Source organism: Olea europaea, unplaced genomic scaffold (genome assembly GCF_002742605.1).
Source record: "Olea europaea var. sylvestris unplaced genomic scaffold, O_europaea_v1 scaffold542, whole genome shotgun sequence".
Classification (NCBI taxonomy): domain Eukaryota; kingdom Viridiplantae; phylum Streptophyta; class Magnoliopsida; order Lamiales; family Oleaceae; genus Olea; species Olea europaea.
The window spans coordinates 270,288-292,938 of record NW_019263747.1 but is presented as its reverse complement, the minus strand read 5'-3'; the positions used below and the strand labels follow the sequence as shown (position 1 = coordinate 292,938).

Here is a 22,651-nt window from a genome sequence, read left to right as displayed (position 1 = left end):
TTGACACTAGGCTTACCCTTTTAGCTCATGCATCTATACCTCTTAAATATTGGCTATATGCTTTTGATTCCGACACAACTCTAATAAATAATCTACCTACACCAGTTCTACAAAATTTGTGCCTATTCCAAAAATTATTTCATGTCTTACCGAACTATTCTGAATTTAAAATATTTGATTGTGCAATTTTTCCTTTATTAAGAGCTTATAATAAACAAAATTTTTCTTTCCATAGCAAAGTTTACGTATTTTTGGGTGAGTCTCCAAATCACGAAGGATTTCGGTGTCTTGATTTGGAAAGCAATAAAATCTACATTGCTAGACACGTCAAGTTCAATGAAAACACTTTTCCATTTAAAATCTATTGTGGTCCACAATCTTTGCCAAAGGACACATCTACATCTCCTTCACAGTAAATAAATTGTGTCAGTACTTGCACTCCCCAGCAGATGACTATTGGAAGGCTATTAAACGCCTACTGCGATATCTTCGACATACTACTCGCCTTGGGTTATTCATCACAAAAAATTCAGATTTTCAAATTCATTGCTATAGTGACAGTGATTGGGGAGGTTGTCCTGATGATCGAAGATCAACAAATGGTTATGGTATATTTCTTGGATGGCGAAAAAACAACCAACCTTTGCCCGTTCTTCACTTGAGAGTGAGTACAAAGCGATTGCCAATGCAGCTTCAGAATTCTTGTGGATACAATCTTTGCTTACTGAGCTGGGTTGTTTATCTCCTTCCCGTGCCAATCTATGGTGTGACAATGTTGGGGCAATCTACCTTACAGCGAACCCCATATTTCAGGCTCGTACCAAACATGTAGAACTTGATTACCATTTTGTTAGGGAGTAAGTGGCTGCTGGAAATCTTGAGGTGAAGTTCATTTCTTCCTCTGACTAGTTAGTGACATATTTACCAAGCCATTGGTTCATCCTCGGTTTGAATTTTTGAGAGACAAATAGGGTCTAATGTCCAAACCAGTGTCTTGAGGGGGATGTTAAGGGATAAGGGATAATATTCTTTCTGGTATTGATAATATATCACTTACCATGTATCATGTGATTATCATTAGGAGTTGATTAGGTTAGTTTATTTGTTTGCTGTATTCTTATCTCTTTATTTGTTGTATTCTTATCTCATAGACTTGTATAAATAGGTTGGTATACTGTCATTCAAGAACACGAAAAACATATATTACTTTTCATCATTTTTCTCCACAAAAATATCACTTGAATCATGAAAGAATATAAGAAATATTGCTCTTTAGTTCCAAGGATGAATTTTTCAAAATCTTGATGTAATTGGCTTTTAATTCTTGCTAGAGTTTGATCTTCTCTTTTAAAAGTGATAAATTAATCTCTTGCTCTTGATGAATGTTAAGATATTGTTGTGCATCAACAGGCTAGAGAGAGTTACCCAATGTTTTGACTGAGTTTTATTGTAACGATTAATTATTAAAAAAATAAAAGAAAGAAAGAAAAGTCAAAATCTAAAATTGAAGTTAAATATATCAAGCTCTAAAAACAAAAAAAAAAAAAAAAAATTTGAAACCAAACAAAAGTGGACAAATTCAGGCAGTGGTTGATTATATTAATCCAAATCCATTTCATTTTCATATCAATCCAGTTATATACAATCCATTTACACACAAAACATATATATAGACAGAGAGGAAACGAGAAAGAGAGAAAGAGAAGGAAAAGAAAGAAGAAAAAAGGAAAGGAAAGGAAGATTTTTTTTTTTGCCTATATTGTTAGAAAATAAGTGCTTGATACTAGTAAGGTTGAATTCTGCAATTTAAAGGTAAGTAAAAAGTTTCTTATTGCGTAATTATGTTTAATTTTATAGTTTTTAAATTGTTAGTTTAAATTCAATTTTATTGAAATGGAACTATTGAATTAAGTAGAATGAGCTATATAATTAAGTTAAATGAAAGAAAATTAGCTTAAATGATTAAAGGAACTTTAGAATTCGCTTAAACGTGAAAGGATTAAGTTTGGATATCGCCAATTTAATTATTTAAATGACTTAAAATAGTTAATTGTTGATTTAAATATTATATCATATTTCAGGCGGCGATACATATATCGGGATAGTTTACCAATCGAGTTGATTTTGGCGTATATAGTTCTGTGAGTGGAAAAATATAAATATTTTTATAGTATTTATACATTAAGTATATTATCAAGGTATGTACAATTATATGTTCGATTATATTATTATTATGGAAATCTATTTTATTATGATACATGTGGAATCTTAAAAATTACTTATGACACATTTGCGACTTGGTATGTAAGACATGTGATATTGAGATTTGTTTGGTATGTGAGACATATAATATTGAGATCGATCAGAAAAGTATCAATGATTATATATTTTTTCTAGCTCACAGAGGGGCCTTGATCGTGTTCTATCCTACATGGAGGGACCTTGACCGAATATTGGTCTTGATCGTGTACATATAGTTCACAGAGGGGTTTTGACCGTCTTCTAGAATTGATTATGAGATGTCTTTGAGATTGGGTTTCGTTCACGGAGGGGCATGGCGAAAGTTCTTAACCTGAGAGGAGGATTATAGATTCAGTCAGAAGGTTTATTTTGGTGAATTTTTCAGTATATTTAATGTGATGAGATTATAGTATGATTATCAGTTGATGTTTATAACTTAACTTTGAGGTGACATTTGTGACATTTTGACTATAATTATATGATGTTATCTTGCAAGTTATTCAATGATATGAACTCGATTTTGATAAAAATGTAAAATTGAAAAAGTACAAATATTTTCAAACTTTTCCACTCACGGAGCTATCAACTCATATATTTTCCCGTAATTTTTCCTACAAGTGCAATTCATTCTTTTTAGCTTGAAGATCCTAATGATTTCGGAATGAGAACCACACGACATGTTGTGTGTTATAACTCATATTGATGAAGCATGAGGCATTATATTTTACATAAGCATTTGATTTTGATAGATTTTTTGAAATAACTCATAGTCAGCATTGGTGATAGATTTGACATCTAGTAAGCATCTATCATCGGCGTACGTCATGTTTCAAATCCATTAGGGTGATTCGGGATGGATCGTGTCATTTATATTTATAGAATTCCAAAAATTAAGCCTAATGCATGCAGAATTTTAATCAAATCAAAATTCTGATTATATATTCTCCAAAAATCTGTCCAGAATTCCGTGTAAAATTTAAATCCAAGAAGAATTATAATGGCAGCCGGAGTTTGCAAGAATTGGTCCCAGAATTAACACTTCGCCCATGCGGTTTTTAGTGGCACCCTCGTGTCGTGAAGCTTAATTATTTTCTGTTCAAAAGGCACAGAGCAGGTGAGCCCGCTGTACACAGGTTTCAGGTAAGTTCATTTTAGTCCCCGATCCTGCTTCATGTTTATTTTGAGACTTTTGTTTATCCAGATTTGATCCTTCAGCTTCCAATTTCTTTCAATTGAATCCAAGAATTTTCCAATCATCTATGTTAAGTCCGATTCATCTATTGACAACATACAATTTGATCCCCAAAGTTTGGATTTCTTCCTTTTCTCCCATTTCTCGTTTCTTTTGCTTAATTCACCCGATTTTCCTTGAGTTTTACTATATAAACAAAATCAACATATAATTAAGACATAAGTAATCAAAATTAATTATAATTAATCCCTCAAATGACCCAATTAAGTGTAAAATACACTCATCAAGCACATAATAACACACAATTATAGATGCTACTATGCATACAATGAAAGCATATCATAGGGTAATACATATATATCTTTTAACAAGTTCATCACATAGGAGAACAAAATATTAACATTAAGTTAAACAAATAAATAGTCAACATATGCAACCAACGCAAATTTGACCCATAAGAAAGGATCTTACCACAATTACCCTACTATTCCCTGCGGATTGTATATAGAGAACACATTTATTCTCTTATCGCAAACAATGCTCACTAGATTGCATGCACCTCAAGCCTAACTGATAATTCACTAGAGATCCTTGGGCAATGGGATGTACCTCTTTCACTTCATCACACTCTCTCACCTAAACTAGATAAATAATATGTCTCCATCACTATAGAGGTGATATTAGTGTCACTCTCTCACTCCACCCTTTCAAGATTCGAATAGATGGAGGATTCCAAACATTTGCTCACTTGTATACTAGTGATCTAAATGCCGTTCCTCCAAACCCCTTCGCATGTCTCCAATGTAGACTCAAGCATCTATTCTGAATATTACCAGTTAGACCACTTAATACTAATACACCCACTAAAAAAACTAAAATGAGAAATGCAAGCGATGTCAAAATTTACAACACCAATTCCAATCACTATGCGTTCAACACGTCACACATAATAACTTGATCACTCTTAAATTCATGCAATTGTACACATCAATCATAATGAGATATAAGAAAAAATGCATCAGAATCAAGCAATAATTCACGTGAAATGAGATTTACAAGTCTCAATTTATCATAAATATTAACTACAAGAGAGCTTATCATAAATAAACCTCACTCCGATCATAACTAGATCCAGTAACTACGTTCTTTACACGTCTTAGTTTTTCTTTTTGTTTAATAATCTTTTTAGGATAGTCTTTTATAAATTATCCAAATTTATCCCAGTTATAATATTTTTCTTTTTTACCTTTTGCTCCCGATTAGACCTACTCTAACTTCTACCCCTTTTTTTACCATCCTCATCATTTGAATTATAGCTGTCTTGAATATCCTGATTTTCACCACGCCAAATCTGAGGTCTACTGCTCATCATGCTCACCATTTCTTATCCCAATATTTCAGCTCTCAACTTCATGTCCTTATTCTTAAGGGGTCTATGACAATTTCAAGTATTAAAGTGTCCCTCCCATATTTAATAGCTTTTTTAACATCTTTATAAGCATCAGGAATAGTATTCAACAAAATGATAAATTTGTACTGTTCAGGCATATCTTAAACCAGTTTATGAAAGATATCCAGATTGTTATCCAAATCTTTAGGAGAGTCCATTTTAAAACTGAAAAACTTTTAAGTAGAAAAAGTAAGTTTGGAGTAGGTTTTTACAAATAAAGATACTCCATTTTCTTCCAAGGCTTTTATGCAGAATCACATTTACCAACTTCTCTCATAAAATATCATAATGGTGTAAAATAATGAAAGTATAAGCCAATTCATCATATTTTTTTTTCTCATCACTAGTTAAAGTAGTAGGAAATTTACTAGCAATAGCTTTAGAAACTTTTTGTGGAACAAGAATGCCTCCCATCTTTTGTTATCAAATCGAAAAATCACATTTATAATTAAAAACACCCAAATTAAAATGTATTTTTATTTTACTAAAAATGAACAAGACATAAAATGCAACCAAACAATGACCACAAGCAAAAATTATACAGAATAGTTAATAAAACCTTTTTAAGATCACAGACAATTTTAATAGCAAGTAAAAATATGGCAACGATATCAACAATAAATTTAAAATACAATATGTCAAGCTCACAAAGAATTTAATAAATCAAATTCACGAAGAATTCAAGGTATGAATTAGCAAATAATATCTGATGTCTAGCAATAGTAATGGTTACCCTCACACCATCTGTAGCAAGAATGTGGTCTCTGTTCATTCAGCTGACGTCTGGTTTGGCCATAAAATGGATTGGCAGCCTCAGGTTTGAAGATTTTCAAAGTATTTGGACGAATCCGAAAGGATTTTCGGACTACTACTTCTTGATGGTTTTCCCACACAGAGGACACTTGCCTTTCTCTGATACCAATTCTTTAAGAATAAGCAAATGTTCTAAGAGATATTGGAGTGAATCTAGTACATCTAAAAAGATAAACGTTAAAAGAGTAATACTGCAGATTCTTGGAAGAAGTCTGTTAGGTGTCATGCGTGCTAGGATATTGGTCATGTGAAATTTGATTGCCCTAACTTGAAGAGAACCCTAGGCAAAGCCATGAATGCTATTCTCACTGACGTTGATTCTAGCTCGGATAATCAAAGTGAGAATTTCACTTCTGGTGAGACTTGAAATTTTAAGACACTCACATTCGTGGTTAAGACTGAATCACTTGAGGATTTAGAGAAATCTGAAGCATCATAGTAGGGGTCAAAAGATAAGCATGACATTTATGAGGCTTTCAATGAGTTGTTTGAGGATTACCTTAAATTGAAAAAGGTCAATAGTGCTGCTTTTAAGGGGGAGATTGTTAGAGTCCTAATTGGAATTGGCTTTGTCCAAATCCAAAATCTAGATTAGTTGAGTTAAAATTGAGTTCTAATAAAGTGAAAAGAGTTATGGTAGTATATGTCTTGAAGAAGTCTAAGATGGAAAAGATATCCAAAAAGACCACATATGATCAATAGAATGCAATTAGAAGTCTAAAGAGCATCAAAGAGCCGTACAACTTATGTTCTAAATTCTCAGTCGCAACTTGCAACGTATTTTCACGTAGAAAATATTTAAATTTGGATAATGCTATTTCTAGAAGAGTTGTTTCACTTCGAGTTACAACACATTTGAATCACCTCAATTCGATATTGGGAGGGAAAGTTATATTAAAAATACTGACGACTATTTAGCTATCACTTGCTTGGCATTTAGCGACGGTCGACGTCCAGCAATCCTTTTTTACTTCAAACCCTTGATTTTTTTTCCTTCATCCCAAACACTTTCACATTTATATATCCAAATCTATGAATGTTCAAAAGGGTGTTGAACTATAATTTTTCTATAGAGATCATTCATTTGAATATATCTAAATTGCTTTCATTGATTTCAAGATTCAACCACCATCCTAATTGATTCATAGATTCATTGAAACTTAGATTTGTTGATGGAGCTATAAAATTCACATTAAACCACATATCAAATCAAACAAGATCTTCGTTCTTGGAGGTCCATAGGAGATAAAAGATACTAGGAGTCGAGAGTTGGTTTGAGGAGCATGCAGTCCAGGAGAACTAAGGTGATTAGATGAAGCATTTCTCTATTTCATATTTCGAATTCTATCAATTCTTTCAAATTCGAATTATTGGTCAGAGGCGACTAAGAGCTAGTCAGGTCTTGAATATACTGTAAGTCTTACCATTTTTAGTGAATTGTTAACCGGTGAAGTGCCCTAAGTCTTTGATCATTTGTGAAGGATTTTCTCCATGATCATATTGATGTTATTTACTTTACGCAATTTACAAACAGTGGTATTCAAACATAGGATAAATTAATTAGTTCTACGAAAGCATTTTGTGATGTTGAATCAATTTCAAGGCGCATTTTGGACCCAAAACTCAACGTGTGAGCACCATTGAAAGCACTAGCCCACTGTTTGCTTTCCACTCAAGCGCCACGTGGCACCCACTTGGCATTGGGCTAATGCTTGAGCGACATAATTATTTGGAAAATATTTATTTTCTTATTTTTGCTCCTTTTTTAAATCCTTTTTCCCACCAAAATGTATTCTTTTGTGTCCTATGACACATCCTGTCCCGTATAACATTATTGGACCCGGATGTGGCATGCGTCGATGATAAATACCAACTAAAATTCGGATCCACCATCAAGGCTACTAAAGTACAATCTACACCTTTTATACATTATTTTTAACAGAATTTTGGCACTATCTCCCCTGTAAACAGAACTAACCAACCTGTGATCAATTATGTACAAATCCCACACTATAACACAATATAATAGAAATAAGCCGAAATCTTAACTTTTACTGAGAAATAACATGAAATGCACATATGGATACAAAATACATAGTGAACCCCATAACTATCTATAAGTGATGCAAAATCACATCTAGACATGGACATGCGTCCCAAAATACTGACTACATGCTCTATGAAGTGAGTCATACTAACTAACTCTATTGTTCGCAAAATATTTGTTTCGATTTAAATTACCGTAAGTGTACGGGTCGTGACAAGTAATAAAGTGGACTTTAGAAGTCCGAGTATCGTCCCACAGCGAAAGAGTAGTTCAATTTTATTTATTTTAGCCTTGACTGAAACTAATTGATTCAAGATGAATTTTAGAATTAAAATCCCTAATTTTGGGGGAAATCCCCAAATTGAAAAAACCTAATTTCAAATCAAACCCTAATTTGGGGAAAATCCCCAAATTGAAAAACCCTAATTTCAAATCAAACCCTAATTACTTAAACTCATTTAACGAACGACTCAATTACGAAATGTTATGAAATAAATGAAATGTATTGTCAATTTATGAAAATCTATGTAAAACGAATGCACTAGGATCACGAATCCCCAAATAATTACTAATTAAACCCTAATTTCACAATTTTGATAATTCAATAAGAATTTGACAAATCAATACTCCTAAATCTATTCAATACTCTCTCTCGAGATGTATTGAACCTATTCTCATAAATCACCAGCCTATATCTCTATGACGGATGCAATTATACAAGAACGCATGTAATCTTTTTGTGAGCAATTAAAGATTTACATAGGGCATAGGGTATATTTCTATCCCCTATCGAACCCTATGATGAATTATATATGTCGAGTTTAATCCAATTTTCTCAAATTTAGAATTAAACCATCAAGTTCACACAAATTAAGTCCACATTAATTGTGGAAATAAATAAAGCAATATAATCCATTCAAATATCCCATCGAACTATGAATTCAAAATCATGAAATAACAAGTTTAATAATAATTACATGGTTCATTGATCACCTAGTTGTAGAAATCTAGCCTATCATGATAAAAATAACGAAATCTAACAAATTTTGAATAAAATACTTCACCGAGTTATCAAAACTTGAAGAAATCTTGTAAATCTTCGCATCAATTCTTGTTCTTGCCTTCAAATCCTCTCCAAGATGAATGTTTTTGCCTCCCAATTCGTTCGTGTAGCTTCTGGATGTTTATTTGCTATTTAAACCCGTTCAAATTAGGTTACCAAAGGAATTGCAATCATATAAGGAAACTGCAAAAATCGGGGAAAAGTTATACCTATGCGACCGCATAGGTATATGAAAAATGGCATTTTTAAACCCTGGAGGGTTACTCGTGATCGCATAGGTTTTATACTATGCAACTGCATAGTAGAGCGAATTTCTAATTTGAGTCATTTTGATCCTCAAGTTTCATTCCTTCACTCCTTGACCTCCTCATCTTGTTTCTAATTGCTCCAATGTTCCATTATTACTTCCAATTGGTGCTTGGCTTGATCAATTGCTTGATGTGTTCATCGGGTCAACTTTCAGATAATTGCAATTTGGTTCCTGAATTTTCATTTTGCTTCAATTTGGTCCTTTTTCGGCTCTTTTCTCCCGAATTCCACTATTTCCATAGAATTACCTACATTGCACGAATTTGACAAAGTTAAGTAACAATTCAATCATTTTACTTGTATTTAAGTCATGTTTGTGATGTAAATTTATCAGTGCAAAATGACATCAACCTTTACTTGTTAAGTGCATACTTGACGTGTGTGTGTGGATTCATGCTAACATATCAAGTTTATGATGAGTTTGAGTCCCGACCCCAAGTGGTCAAATGTCTCCTTACTCGCTCGAGAGATACACAACCCCCCAAACTTATTCTTTTCACTCGATTATCCTGGGGTTGTGTTTAAAAATTATGAGTTTACCTAGCTATAGTTCTCACCCTCTCGTAGTTTGGATTAAACTCACTATCACAAGTTCACGTGTCAACAAGTGAAGGCTCTCCTAGTTTTGATTGCTTCGACACTCAAGATTAAACTAGGTTACTTTCCTCGCCTCAAAGGTATAGTTTCTTCCACCAATTGTCCAAGGGCTTTTCTTCTTGTTATTGTCTCGTTTTGTTTAATCTCACTTTTCTCTGGTTTTCTGAATTTATTTTATTTATTTATTTTTATATCATCTTCTCATTTGCTTTCTATATAACCCATGTAACGAGCTTTAGGCCGGTGACTCCCAAACCAGTTGGTTTTAGGGCACTAGGTTTTTAAACCCTTGCAGGCTTATTCACCTTAGTTATAAAGGCTCGATCAGATGACTTTTTATTAACTTCTTTACTTCTTGCTTTCTATATGACCAATGTATCGAGCTTTAGACCGATGACTCCCAGATCAGTTGACCTTAGGGCACCAGATTTTGAAATATCCTTGCAGGCTTACTTACTCGAGTCATAAAGGCTGAAAAAGAAGTGTCTTATTCTCACAAATTAAGTTTATGCCCTTATTTTTTCAGATATCTGGTATCCAAAACCAACCCTCAATTTAAGATTTTCACCTACTCTTCATCCCACTGGTCTAGGCAATCCACAAAATAATTCATGCACGGAGCCTCACTTATCTCATTGTTTTCCTATAATAGCTCAACTATCACCAAACTGTCTTAAGCTAGTTTACGGGTTAATTCAATAGAGGGTTATAATTATTTTCTACTTTATGCTCAAAACCCCAATCACATACCTAACATGTAAAACATGAATGACGTGCATATAGAATGTCAGGTATTACATCAACAAGTATTAGTTGGCCTAATTAACACCGACTCCAAAGTTTTGATATATACCAATCCAATAGTAACATCATAGCCGACAAGGCGATTAGGCTCACACAAGCATACATAAGCATAATCAATATTCACTCACAAGCATGCCTCATGTAACAATTAGTCAAATTAAATCTGGATTGTGGAAATGCAATTAATTACATGCCGAATGTCTTTATCAAATTATGCCACCATCCCCCAAGCTTATACAAGACATTGTCCTAAATGCAAAAATTAAGTTTAGATGGCAGAATTTAAGGAAAATGAGTACAAATGAGGCAAACGATACTCCCCTGATTAATACGGGGGCTACGATGGAAAGCTAGATCCTGCAGTATCATCAGCTGGAGGTGGAGGTAGGCGCGCCAAGATCTCTCTCATCAGTGCTGACTGCTATGTCATTTCATCATGGATTCCCTTAACACGTGTCTCCAAACGGCCTAAACACTCCCAAGTTGCATTTACCCTCATCTGGATACCATCCACCCTGCCTACATACACACTGAGTTGATCGTTCATATTGTCCATCTCCGTCCTAACTGACTGGGCATCCTGGTGAGCAGCACGTGACATATCAGTGGAAATGCGGATGTCACGGTGGGCTGTATGCATCTCAGTCGTTAAAGTCCCCATAGCCTGCTGGAGACTCTGTATGTCTCGGCTGGTCCCCGTGGTGGTGGTGGTGAAAATCTGGCGCCACAGCTGTGCATTTAACTCAGCCTGTGGTGGTGGAGCTTGAGGCATCTCTTGCTCTGCGTGCTCGTGACCTTGCTCTTTCTGCTGTCTGCGCCTTTCAATTTCTTGCTTTTCCCAGTGCTTTATCCTGGCTCTGTCTTGAGCCTCCAAGGTACTGTGCTTTATGGTGGGGTTGGGTTTGGCAGCCACCTCCCCGGATACAATGTTTATACCAGCAGCTATGCAAATTCCGGAGATGAGGCTTGGAAAGATCATTGAGCTGTGCCTATCGCCCAAGGTACCCACATGATGGATCTGATTATAGCAAAGAGTGGCAAGATCAACCTTAGTACCTCGCACCAAGTGATAAAGGAATCCAGCTGTGGGATCTGTGAATGTGGTCCTGTGAGAGGTCGGCTCAATGTTGTGGCACATAAACAGCCATAGGATGGCTATAGATGGTGTCAGCTCAATCTGGTGCCACTCGGTGGTGGGGAGTGGCCATGCATTTTGCCCCAATAAGATCTCTGCCACTTCATGCCAATTGAAGTCGCCTGGTATAGGGGTTATGTTTTCCCACGTGAGCTGGTAGTAGTCTTGAATAACCTCGGGTGAGAATGTGATCCATTTTCCCCTGACTCAAGTCTGATGCAGGTGGTCGGACCCTGGTGTGTCAATTTCTGTATTGAAGTTGGCGTAAAATTCCCCTACCAACAATTCATAACTCCGATGTGGCTGCTCCACTATTTTATCCCATCCACAGTTATGCACCAAAGTGGTCAGCTTGAAATCAGGAAAGTCTTCCAATTTAATAGCCCGCTCTGGTGTCATTGTCCATCGACTCACTATGTTTTCATATCGGGCTGCTGTCTCGGAAGTCAAAAATCTTTGTATCCCTCCTTCAAGCACTCGAGTGCGTGCTGTGCCAAATGATGAGCCAACCTTTTCCTTTCCTTTTGAAGTTCGTTTTGGTGGCATCCTGCAAAGTTGGAAAATAGCTAGCATTAGACATCTTGTTGTACAGTGAGAAATCGCATGAAATGAAAAACACGTAATTCACAAATCCCCCAAACTTGTTTCAATAAGCATGTATACTACCACGGTGTGTAATGAACAATGTATGATGATTAGAGTAGAATAAATGTATAGTCCATATGAAAACATAAGAAAATTTGGGTGAATATGCTGATAGTGAAAGGGTTGGAGTCATGATTGAGTGTACACCTTCGGCCCCGAGCACCATCGAGAATTATCAAGATTGTCCCAGGCAACCTCTAGGCATATGAAAGTATGCAATGAGATCTAGCATATACCCAAATTTCAGCTCAATCGGAGTTCGTTTGGTGCATCAAATGGTAGTGCAAAATAAGGGATGGAGGGTGCTGTGGGCATGCAATGACTTAGCTAATTTGTGTGCATGTTTGTGTTGATGTAGTCTAAGTCACATTGGTTGGTAATGCATCACAACGAGTTATTCCATTCATCTAATAGTCATATGCCATGCTAGATGTTCATAATTGTATTAGATTACCAAAAATGGGCATTTTATCGAACATGTTGTGGGCATTATGAAACCTTCATATACTTGCCAAAAATTTACTATGTCACATGGTTCCCCATTCAAAAATCAATCACCAATCTCCTACACATTCATCAATCAAATGAATTTAATGCAACATATACCAAAATACCCAAAAATTATCAATGTGGCAATTTATCAAACACATGACAAGCATATAGTGAAAATGGTGTCAATTGAAAGAATTTTGGTTTAGAATCATTCCAAATTTTCACACAACACAAGCACAACCAATCCATATGCACATGAACTAGTCTAATCTCCCTCAAATCGCCAAAATTACATTCACAATCAATAGAACCGAAAACGGAATTGAGGGAAGGGGGGGAAGAACACATACCTTGTGTTTGTAGGGTTGAATCGATGGAGAGAATGGATTTCCCTTCAATTATATTATAATGCAACGAATAAATTCGTGTGTGATGTTAGCCTAAAATTGATTTGGGAAGAGAGTGAGAGGTTGGAATTGATTTGAAATCCTTAGAAAATGATTCGGGCGTGGGTTAAAAACCCATGCCTTTTTTATACCTATGCGGCCGCATAGTTAAAATCTATGCGGTCGCATAGGTATATTTGTTTTTTGATTTTTAACTTTGATAGGTGTCTATGCGGTCGCATAGATACCATGTCTATGCGATCGCATAGACACACATTTTTTTTTTCAAAAGAAATAAAATAAAACAAAGGCTCTTTTCCCAAAAAAATCCGATTTTTGTCCAAAATTTTTTTTAAATGACCTGACTCTCAACGTCCCCAATTTTTCAGAAACATACTTTTAAAATATTGACATGTAAAATTTAGAAAACATAATTTACCTCGAAATACGTGAATTCCACACTCAACTACCAAAAACAACTCAAATCAACCCGAACTCGTGTGTGATACTTAAGGACTCTTGTGAACAGTGCTTGCACTTCTTTTAACATGCCTAGATGATCGATGACCACTTAACAAAATACTAAATGAATTTGAAAATAAACTTCCTAATCTAATGCAGAAAACATAATAAAGTAAGTAAACAGATAAAAAGGATACAGTGGGTTACCTCCTACCCAGCGCTAAGTTATAGTCGATAGCTCGACTTTTCTGCGGGTGCTTCATTCTGGCGTCTCGAGTTGAACGGTTGACTTTTGGTTAGAGAAGTCACCATCCCAATAGTGTTTCAACCTTTGCACATTAATAGTGAAGGTACCCTTATTCTCATTGCTCACTTGTATAGCTCCATATGATAGGACTTTTGTAACTGTGTAGGGACCCGACCACCGTTATCGTAGTTTTCCTGGGAATAGCTTGAGTCTCGAGTTATACAGTAGTACTTGCTGCCCCACTTCGAATACTCGCCTCTGAATGTGCATATCATGCCAATTCTTGGTTCGCTCCTTGTAAAGTTTTGCATTTTCATAAGCCTCCATTTTAAATTCATCCAACTCATTCAGTTGCAGTAGACGCTTTTCTTCGGCGGCATTCAAGTCCATATTTAACTGTTTCATAGCCCAATATGCCCGATGCTCCATTTCTAATGGGAGATGACATGCTTTCCCAAAGACTAGGCAGTATGGAGACATGCCGATTGGGGTCTTGAATGTTGTTCTGTAAGCCCATAATGCATCGTCTAGCTTTTTAGACCAATCCTTTCTAGATGAATTCACAGTGACTTCTAGTATTCTCTTTAGCTGCCGATTAGATACCTCAGCTTGCCCGCTGGTTTGTGGATGATATGGAGTAGCAACGCGGTGTTTATCGCCATATTTATTCAGCAGATGCTCAAACTGGCGATTACAAAAATGCTTGCCCCCATCGCTAATTATAGCCCGCGGTGTACCATATCGGGTGAAAATGTATTTTTTCAAGAATCCAATAACTGTCTTTGAGTCATTTGTTGGCAATACAACTGCTTCCACCCATTTTGAGACGTAATCCACTGCCACCAAGATATACTGGTTTAAGAACGAAGGGGGGAAAGGTGCCATGAAGTCAATTCCCCAAACATCAAATATCTCCACTTCCAAAATATTGTTCAGTGGCATTTCATTTCTCCTCGAGATATTCCCAGTGTGTTGACATCTGTCACACCTCTTAACAAACTCAATTGTGTCTTTAAATAGTGTAGGCCAGTAGAAACCTGATTGTAAAATCTTTGCAGCTGTTTTTGAAGCTCCAAAGTGTCCTGCATATGCGGATGAGTGACATTGCTCGAGAATCTCATGTACTTCTTCTTCAGGTACGCACCTCCTCACTATCTGATCAGCTCCTCGTCTATAGAGAATTGGATCCTCCCAGAAATAGTATTTTAACTCGGCGAAGAATTTTTTTCTTTGGTGACTGGAGCAGTCAGGTGGTGGAATGGAACTGGCCAAGTAATTGACAATATCTGCGTACCAAGGTGCTTCATCCACTCTCAACATCTGTTCACCCGGGAAGAGCTCATTTATATCTACTAAATCTTCCATCTCCTTAGGTTTTAGTTTGGATAGGTGATCTGCTACTATGTTCTCGGTGCCCTTCTTGTCGCGTATCTCAATGTCAAATTCTTGCAACAACAGCACCCAATGAATTAATCTCAGCTTTGCATCCTTCTTTGTGAGCAGGTACCTCAATGCAGCATGATCAGTATAGACGATGATTTTAGATCCGACGAGGTATGACCTGAATTTGTTAAATGCAAACACCACAGCCAACAGCTCCTTTTCACTGGTTGCATAATTTAGTTGTGCATCATTTAGAGTTCTGCTTGCATAGTAGATCACATGAAAAATCTTGTTCCTCCGCTGTCCCAATACTGCACCTACAGCGTGATCACTTGCATCACACATCAATTCAAAAGGTAATTCCCAGTTTGGCGCTACAATCATTGGCGCTGTCGTAAGCTTTTCCTTTAAAGTGTTGAAGGCTATGAGATAATCCTCATTGAACTCAAAGGTTGCATCTTTCATTAGTAAATTGTACAAAGGTTTAGTGATCTTCGAGAAATCTTTTATAAACCTCCGGTAGAACCCAGCGTGCCCCAAAAAACTGCGAACTCCTTTAACTGATATAGGCGGTGGTAATTTCTCAATCACTTGAATTTTTGCCTTGTCTACCTCAATTCCTTTTGCCGATATCCTATGCCCAAGTATAATGCCTTCTTGCACCATAAAGTGGCATTTTTCCCAATTTAAAACCAGGTTAGTCTCCTTGCATCTCTGTAAGACCAAATTCAAGTGGTTTAGACATTCATTAAATGAAGATCCAAATACTGAGAAGTCGTCCATGAAAACTTCGATAAACCTTTCAATCATATCAGAGAATATTGCCATCATGCACCTCTGAAATGTGGCTGGAGCGTTGCAAAGACCAAAAGGCATCCTACGTTAAGCAAAAGTACCGTAGGGGCAAGTGAAGGTGGTCTTCTCTTGATTATCCTCTGGTGCGACAGGTAGATTATAGCCCGAGTATCCATCAATAATGCAGTAGTGTGAATGTCCAGCCAACCTCTCCAACATCTGATCAATGAATGGGAGTAGGAAATGATCCTTTCGTGTAGCTGCATTGAGTTTGCGATAGTCAATGCAAACTCTCCAACCCGTAACTGTTCTGGTGGGAATTAGTTCATTCTTCTCATTTTTCACCACTGTGATTCCCCCTTTTTTCGGTACCACTTGAACAGGGCTGATCCATGCACTATCTGAAATTGGGGAGATAATTCCTGCATCCAATAACTTCAGTATCTCTGCCCTGACTACTTCCTTCATATTTGGGTTCAATCTTCTCTGACTTTCTATGCTAGGCTTGCAATTTTCCTCCATTAAAATTTTATGCATACACATGGAAGGACTGATTCCTTTAATGTCAGTTATTGTCCAACCAATTGCCATCTTGTTCTCTCTAAGTACCTTGAGCAGTGTTTCCTCCTCCATCTCACTGACTGTGTTCGAAATGATTACTGGAAGTGTATCTGATTCTCCTAAATAAGCATATCTAAGATGTGGCGGTAGTTGTTTGAGTTCTAAAACTGGCAGCTATTAAACTGAAGGTAGTGGCTTTGTGTTTCCCATCCCCAGTTCCTCGAAGTGCCTCTTTCGTGTGTATGGCGGGTTGGTCTCCAAAAATCTTGCACATGTTACAACTTCAAACGATTCTGACTGGATTGATTGGGATTGTGCAATACATGCCTCATAGGCATCAGATGGACTGTATAGTAAGAATGTTTCTTGTACTGCCTTGTCAATAATGTCAACTTGATAACAGCTGTCAGATTCTGCTGGTAATTTCATTGCCTTGAATACATTAAATGATATCTGCTCCTCTCCCAATCTTAAAATCAACTGACCTCTTTGAACATCAATTAATGCTCTCCCTGTTGCCACAAATGGTCTGTCAAGTATCAATGGAACGTCCTTGTCCTCTTCCATGTCCAGGATAAGAAAGTCCGCTGGGAATATGAACTTTTCAACCTTGATAAGCACATCTTCAATTATTCCTCTGGGATGTGTCAGTGACCTGTCAGCCAGCTGAAGTGTCACAGTGGTTGTCTTAGCTTCTCCCAATCCTAGTTTCCTGAAAACAGACAAAGGCATTAAATTAATACTTGCACCGAGATTACATAATGCTTTATCAAAATATACTTCATCGATTGTGCAAGGAACAGTAAAACTCCTTGGATCTTTTAGTTTTGGTGGAAGCTTATTCTGAATTCTGGCACTACATTCCTCAGTAAGCATGACTGTCTCATGATCTTCCAGCTTGCGTTTATTTAATATGATATCCTTCAGAAACTTCGTGTAGCTAGGCATCTAGAATAGTGCATCTGCTAGCGGGATGTTGATATGGAGCTTTTTGAAGATTTCTAGAAATTTTTTGTATTGTTGCTCCACTTTTTGCTTCTTCAAGCGCTGTGAAAAGGGGATCGGAGGTTCGTAGGGGTTGACTGTGACTTTGGCCTTATTTTGTGATTCTTCTGAATTTTCCTTTGAACTTGATTCCTTTACAACAGTCTCTTCTTCAGCGGAGGAAGATGTTTCTCCAATCATTCCCGGTCTCTTGACATGGATTTCAGGTAATTGAACTCCACTTCGAGTTGTAATGGCCTTGGCTTGCTCTTTAGGATTGATTTCTGTATTACTTGGTAAGTTACCTGGTGTTCTGCCAGTCAATGTGATGGCTAGCTGCCCCATCTGAGTTTCCAAATTTTTGATGGCTGCATTTTGATTTTGAAGTGTAGCTTCGGCCTTCTCCATGAACTTTCCTATCATATCTTCCAATTGAGGCCTCTTCTCTTGTTGTTGAAATTGCCCCTGTGGCTTATTCTGATTCTGGTTGCTCCACGAGAAGTTGGGATGTTTTTTCAGATGGGATTGAAAGTCTCACCATATTGATTATGCTGCTGGCGTTGTCTCCACTGTGCGTAATCTGCTTGCTCAATTCCTTGTATGAGTATTGGGCAATCTGATGTTTTGTGCTCGGCTCCACATTCCTCACAATTGCTCTTCTTAGCTTGTGATACTTGTGATATGCTTTCCACCTTGTGATACAGAGAATCAATTTTTGCAGAAATTGCTGAATAAGCGTCCACCTCGTAGACACCTGGAGTTTTCTTTGGAGTCGCTCTCTCAGAAGACCACATGGCTGATGTGGTAGCCATTCGCTCAAATAATTCCAATGCCCCGTCAACTGTTCTTGTGGATATTGAGCCATCTGATGCTGAATCTACCATACTCTTATGGTATGGAAGTAATCCCGTGTAGAAGAATCGAATCTGGGTCTTTTTATCGAACCCATGCTGAGGGCATTTCCGGAGCATGTTTTTAAATCTGTTCCAGGCTTCATCAAATGATTTAGTCTCTCCTTGATTGAATACTGATATATCATGTCTCAGCTTTGCTATCTTGGCTGGGGAGAAGAACTTTGTGCAGAACTTGTGTGCCAGCTCATTCCATGTAGTGATACTTGCAACCGGGAGTGAATCCAACCATTTAAGTGCTCTGTCTCGTAGCGTATGTGGAAAAAGCCTCAACCTAATGGCGTCATCCGAAATCCCTTGGTATCTGAAATGTTGACACATATCCAGAAATCGAGATACGTGTGTGTGTGGATTCTCCTCAGCCTTGCCATAGAATTGGTGTCCATTTTGAAGCAGCTATATCACATTGGTCTTCAACTAAAAATTAGGTTGCTCAAACGGTGGATACACTATACTGGACTGACTTTGAATCACTTGAGGAGTCAAGAAATCTCCCAGAATCTCATTCCCTTCGTCCATTGCCTCTCCTTCGTTAGCATGAATCATGGGATTGTTTAATTTGTTGGCCATTTGTACTTGTGCTTCGCGGTGATTTCTTTATCGTCGGTGAAAGATGTGCTCAATTTCAGGATCAGTTGGAATCAATTCTCCTCCAGGCAATCGTGACATGCAAATATGAGAATTAAAACCAGTACGAGCACTGAGATTCAAACAATTTAATTAACTAAAACACAAATAGAGGATAATAAACTAAAATAAAAATAAAAACAAAAACAAAATTATGCTAGTAAAATAAATAAATTGAGTTCGAATTAGTGCCTCAAGAAATAAAATTAAACTAAACTCAATCCCCGGCAACGGCACCAAAAACTTGTTCGCGAAATATTTCTTTCGATTTAAATTACCGCAAGTGTACGGGTCGTGACAAGTAATAAAGTGGACTTTAGAAGTCCGAGTATCGTCCCACAGAGAAAGAGTAGTTCAATTTTATTTATTTTAGCCTTAACCGAAACTAATTGATTCAAGATGAATTTTAGAATTAAAAGCCCTAATTTTGGGGGAAATCCCCAAATTGAAAAAACCTAATTTCAAATCAAACCCTAATTTCAAATCAAACCCTAATTACTTAAACTCACTTAACGAATGACTCAATTACGAAATGTTATGAAAATAAATAAAATGTATTGTCAATTTATGAAAATCTATGTAAAACGAATGTACTAGGATCACGAATCCCCAAATAATTACTAATTAAACCCTAATTTCACAATTTTGATAATTCAATAAGAATTTGACAAATCAATGCTCTTAAATCTATTCAATACTCTCTCTCGAGATGTATTGAACCTATTCTCATAAATCACTAGCCTATATCTCTATGACGGATGCAATTATACAAGAACGCATGTAATCTTTTTGTGAGCAATTAAAGATTTACATAGGGCATAAGGGTATATTTCTATCCCCTTTCGAACCCTATAATGAATTATATATGCCGAGTTTAATCCAATTTTCCCAAGTTCAAAATTAAACCACCAAGTTCACACAAATTAAGTGCACATTAATTGTGGAAATAAATAAAGCAATATAATCCATTCAAATATCCCATCGAACTATGAATTCAAAATCATGAAATAACAAGTTTAATAATAATTACATGGTTCATCGATCACCTAGTTGCAGAAATCTAGCCTATCGTGATAAAAATAACGAAATCTAACAAGTTTTGAATAAAATACATTACCGGGTTATCAAAACTTGAAGAAATCTTGTAAATCTTCGCACCAATTCTTGTTCTTGCCTTCAAATCCTCTCCAAGATGAATGTTTTTGCCTCCCAATTCATTCGTGCAGCTTCTGGATGTTTATTTGCTATTTAAACCCATCCAAATTAGGTTACCAAAGGAGTTGCAATCATATAAGGAAACTGCAAAAATTGGGGAAAAGTTATACCTATGCGACCGCATAGGCATATGAAAAATGGCATTTTTAAACCCTAGAGGGTCACTCGCGACCGCATAGGTTTTAGACTAAGCGACCGCATAGTAGAGCGAATTTCTAATTTGAGTCATTTTGATCCTCAAGTTTCATTCATTCACTTCTTGACCTCCTCATCTTGTTTCTAGTTGCTCCAATGTTCCATTATTACTTCCAATTGGTGCTTGGCTTGATCAATTGCTTGATGTGTTCATTGGGTCAACTTTCAGATAATTGCAATTCGGTCCCTGAATTTTCATTTTGCTCCAATTTGGTCCTTTTTCGGCTCTTTTCTCCCGAATTCCACTATTTCCACAGAATTACCTACATTGCATGAATTTGACAAAGTTAAGTAACAATTCAATCATTTTATTTGTATTTAAGTCATGTTTGTGATGTAAATAAATGTGCAATAACACACTTATCATCTATCGTGTGGCTCTGACTCCAAAATCAAAGGCTCAACTCCAAAAGATGCCAGATACTCAATTGTTGCTTGATAAAGAAAAACGTTTTTCATATACGTGTTGATAGCTCAGTGAGTGGAGAAGTTCGAAAATAATTATACCTTTTCATTTTTTCATTTTTATCGAAAATCGAGTTCATATCATTTAATAATTCACAAGATAACATTATGTAATTATAACCAAAAGTGAAATATTCACGTAAGGTCGTAAAATATCATCTTAAAATCATGATATAAATATCAGTTGATAACCACGCTATAATCTCATCACATCAAACATATTGAAAAATCCATCAAAAATGTACCCTCTGACTGAAATATATAATCCGTCCCTCGGGCTAAGAACTTTCGCTAGGGGCCTTTGGCCCCTCCGTGAACGAAAGTTTGTTTCAAAGACCTTTCGTAATCAATTCTAGAACACAGTTAAGACCCTTCAGTGAACTAAATGTACACGGTCGAGATCCCTTCATCCCCGGTCAAAACCCCTTGGTGTAGTATAGAACACGGCCAAGACCTCTCAGTAAACTAGAAGAAATATATAATCACATGTTCTTTTCTGGTCGATCTCAAAATCATACCTCATATTCCAATTCACAATGTACCGTATACAATCTTTAAAATTCACATGTATCATAATAAAAGATATTTTCATAATAACCATATAATTTGAACACATAATTGCATATAATTGCACATATTTTAACAATATACTTAATTTATATCTACTTTAAAAATATTTATATTTTTCCACTCACAGTAGTACTATGTTCGAAAAATCAACCCTGTTGGTAAGTTGTCCTGATATCCGTATCGTCGCCTGAAATATGATATAGTTTTTAAATCAACAATTAATTATTTTAAGTAATTTCAATAATTAAATAGGTGATACCCAAACTTAATCAATTCACGTTTAAGCGATTTCTAAAGTCTCTTTAATCACTAAAACTAGTTTTTCTTTCATCTTACTCAATTTCATAGTTTATTATACTTAACTCCTTCAGTTAAATTGAATTTAATCTAACAATTATAAAATTAAACATAACTTGACAATAAGTAACTTTTTACTTACCTTTCAAAATTGAGGAATTCAAGCCTAATAATGCAGACCACTTAATTCCTAACACGTTGGCAAAATTTTTCTATTTTTTTTCTTATTCTTATTCTTCTTCTCTCTCTCTCTCTTTTTTTTTTTCCTTTCTCTTTTCTCTCCTCTTTCCCTTTTCCTCTTTCTTTCTCCCTGTTTTTGTTTCTCTCTACGTATGTTTGTATATGTTTTAAAATGCTTTTGGATTTGTATGAGTTTGGTTAATATATATTACTCCACCGCCTACCAATTTTGCTTTATCTCTTTTTTCCTTTTTTTCTTTTTGTGACATAGTTGACTTTTTTTTTTAAAAAAAAATTAATGCATTACGTCATCGTTACTAAACGTAATGAAAAGAGACTTAGTTTTGAGCTTTTTGGCTATTTGAGCATAATTTCTTTTAGCATTCATTTTCTCTCCTTGGATGTAAAGGCCCCATATTAAGGTATGATTTCTCTTAATAGAACTTAGGAGTATGGAATGTTTGCCAATGTTTGTGACAACTCTACATGTCTTGGCCTTCCACATCGACCTCATTTTTCTAATTCTAGGATGCAAGGGCTTTCGAATTTTTAGCCCTTCGCAGAATCTCCCCAATTGGTTTCAAT

General features: G+C 36.1%; 1 protein-coding gene across 1 annotated transcript; it reads right to left on the bottom strand.

The window, feature by feature from the left end:
• Nucleotides 1–14,063: 14,063 nt before the first annotated feature.
• LOC111388972 lies at nt 14,064–16,694 on the bottom strand. Its single transcript, XM_023013802.1, has 5 exons — nt 16,460–16,694; nt 16,163–16,321; nt 15,610–15,826; nt 14,921–15,525; nt 14,064–14,719 (listed from the first exon to the last, which is right to left on the bottom strand). Exons 1-5 carry the CDS (start codon nt 16,692–16,694, stop codon nt 14,064–14,066), a joined length of 1,872 nt encoding a protein of 623 aa, XP_022869570.1.
• Nucleotides 16,695–22,651: the final 5,957 nt, after the last annotated feature.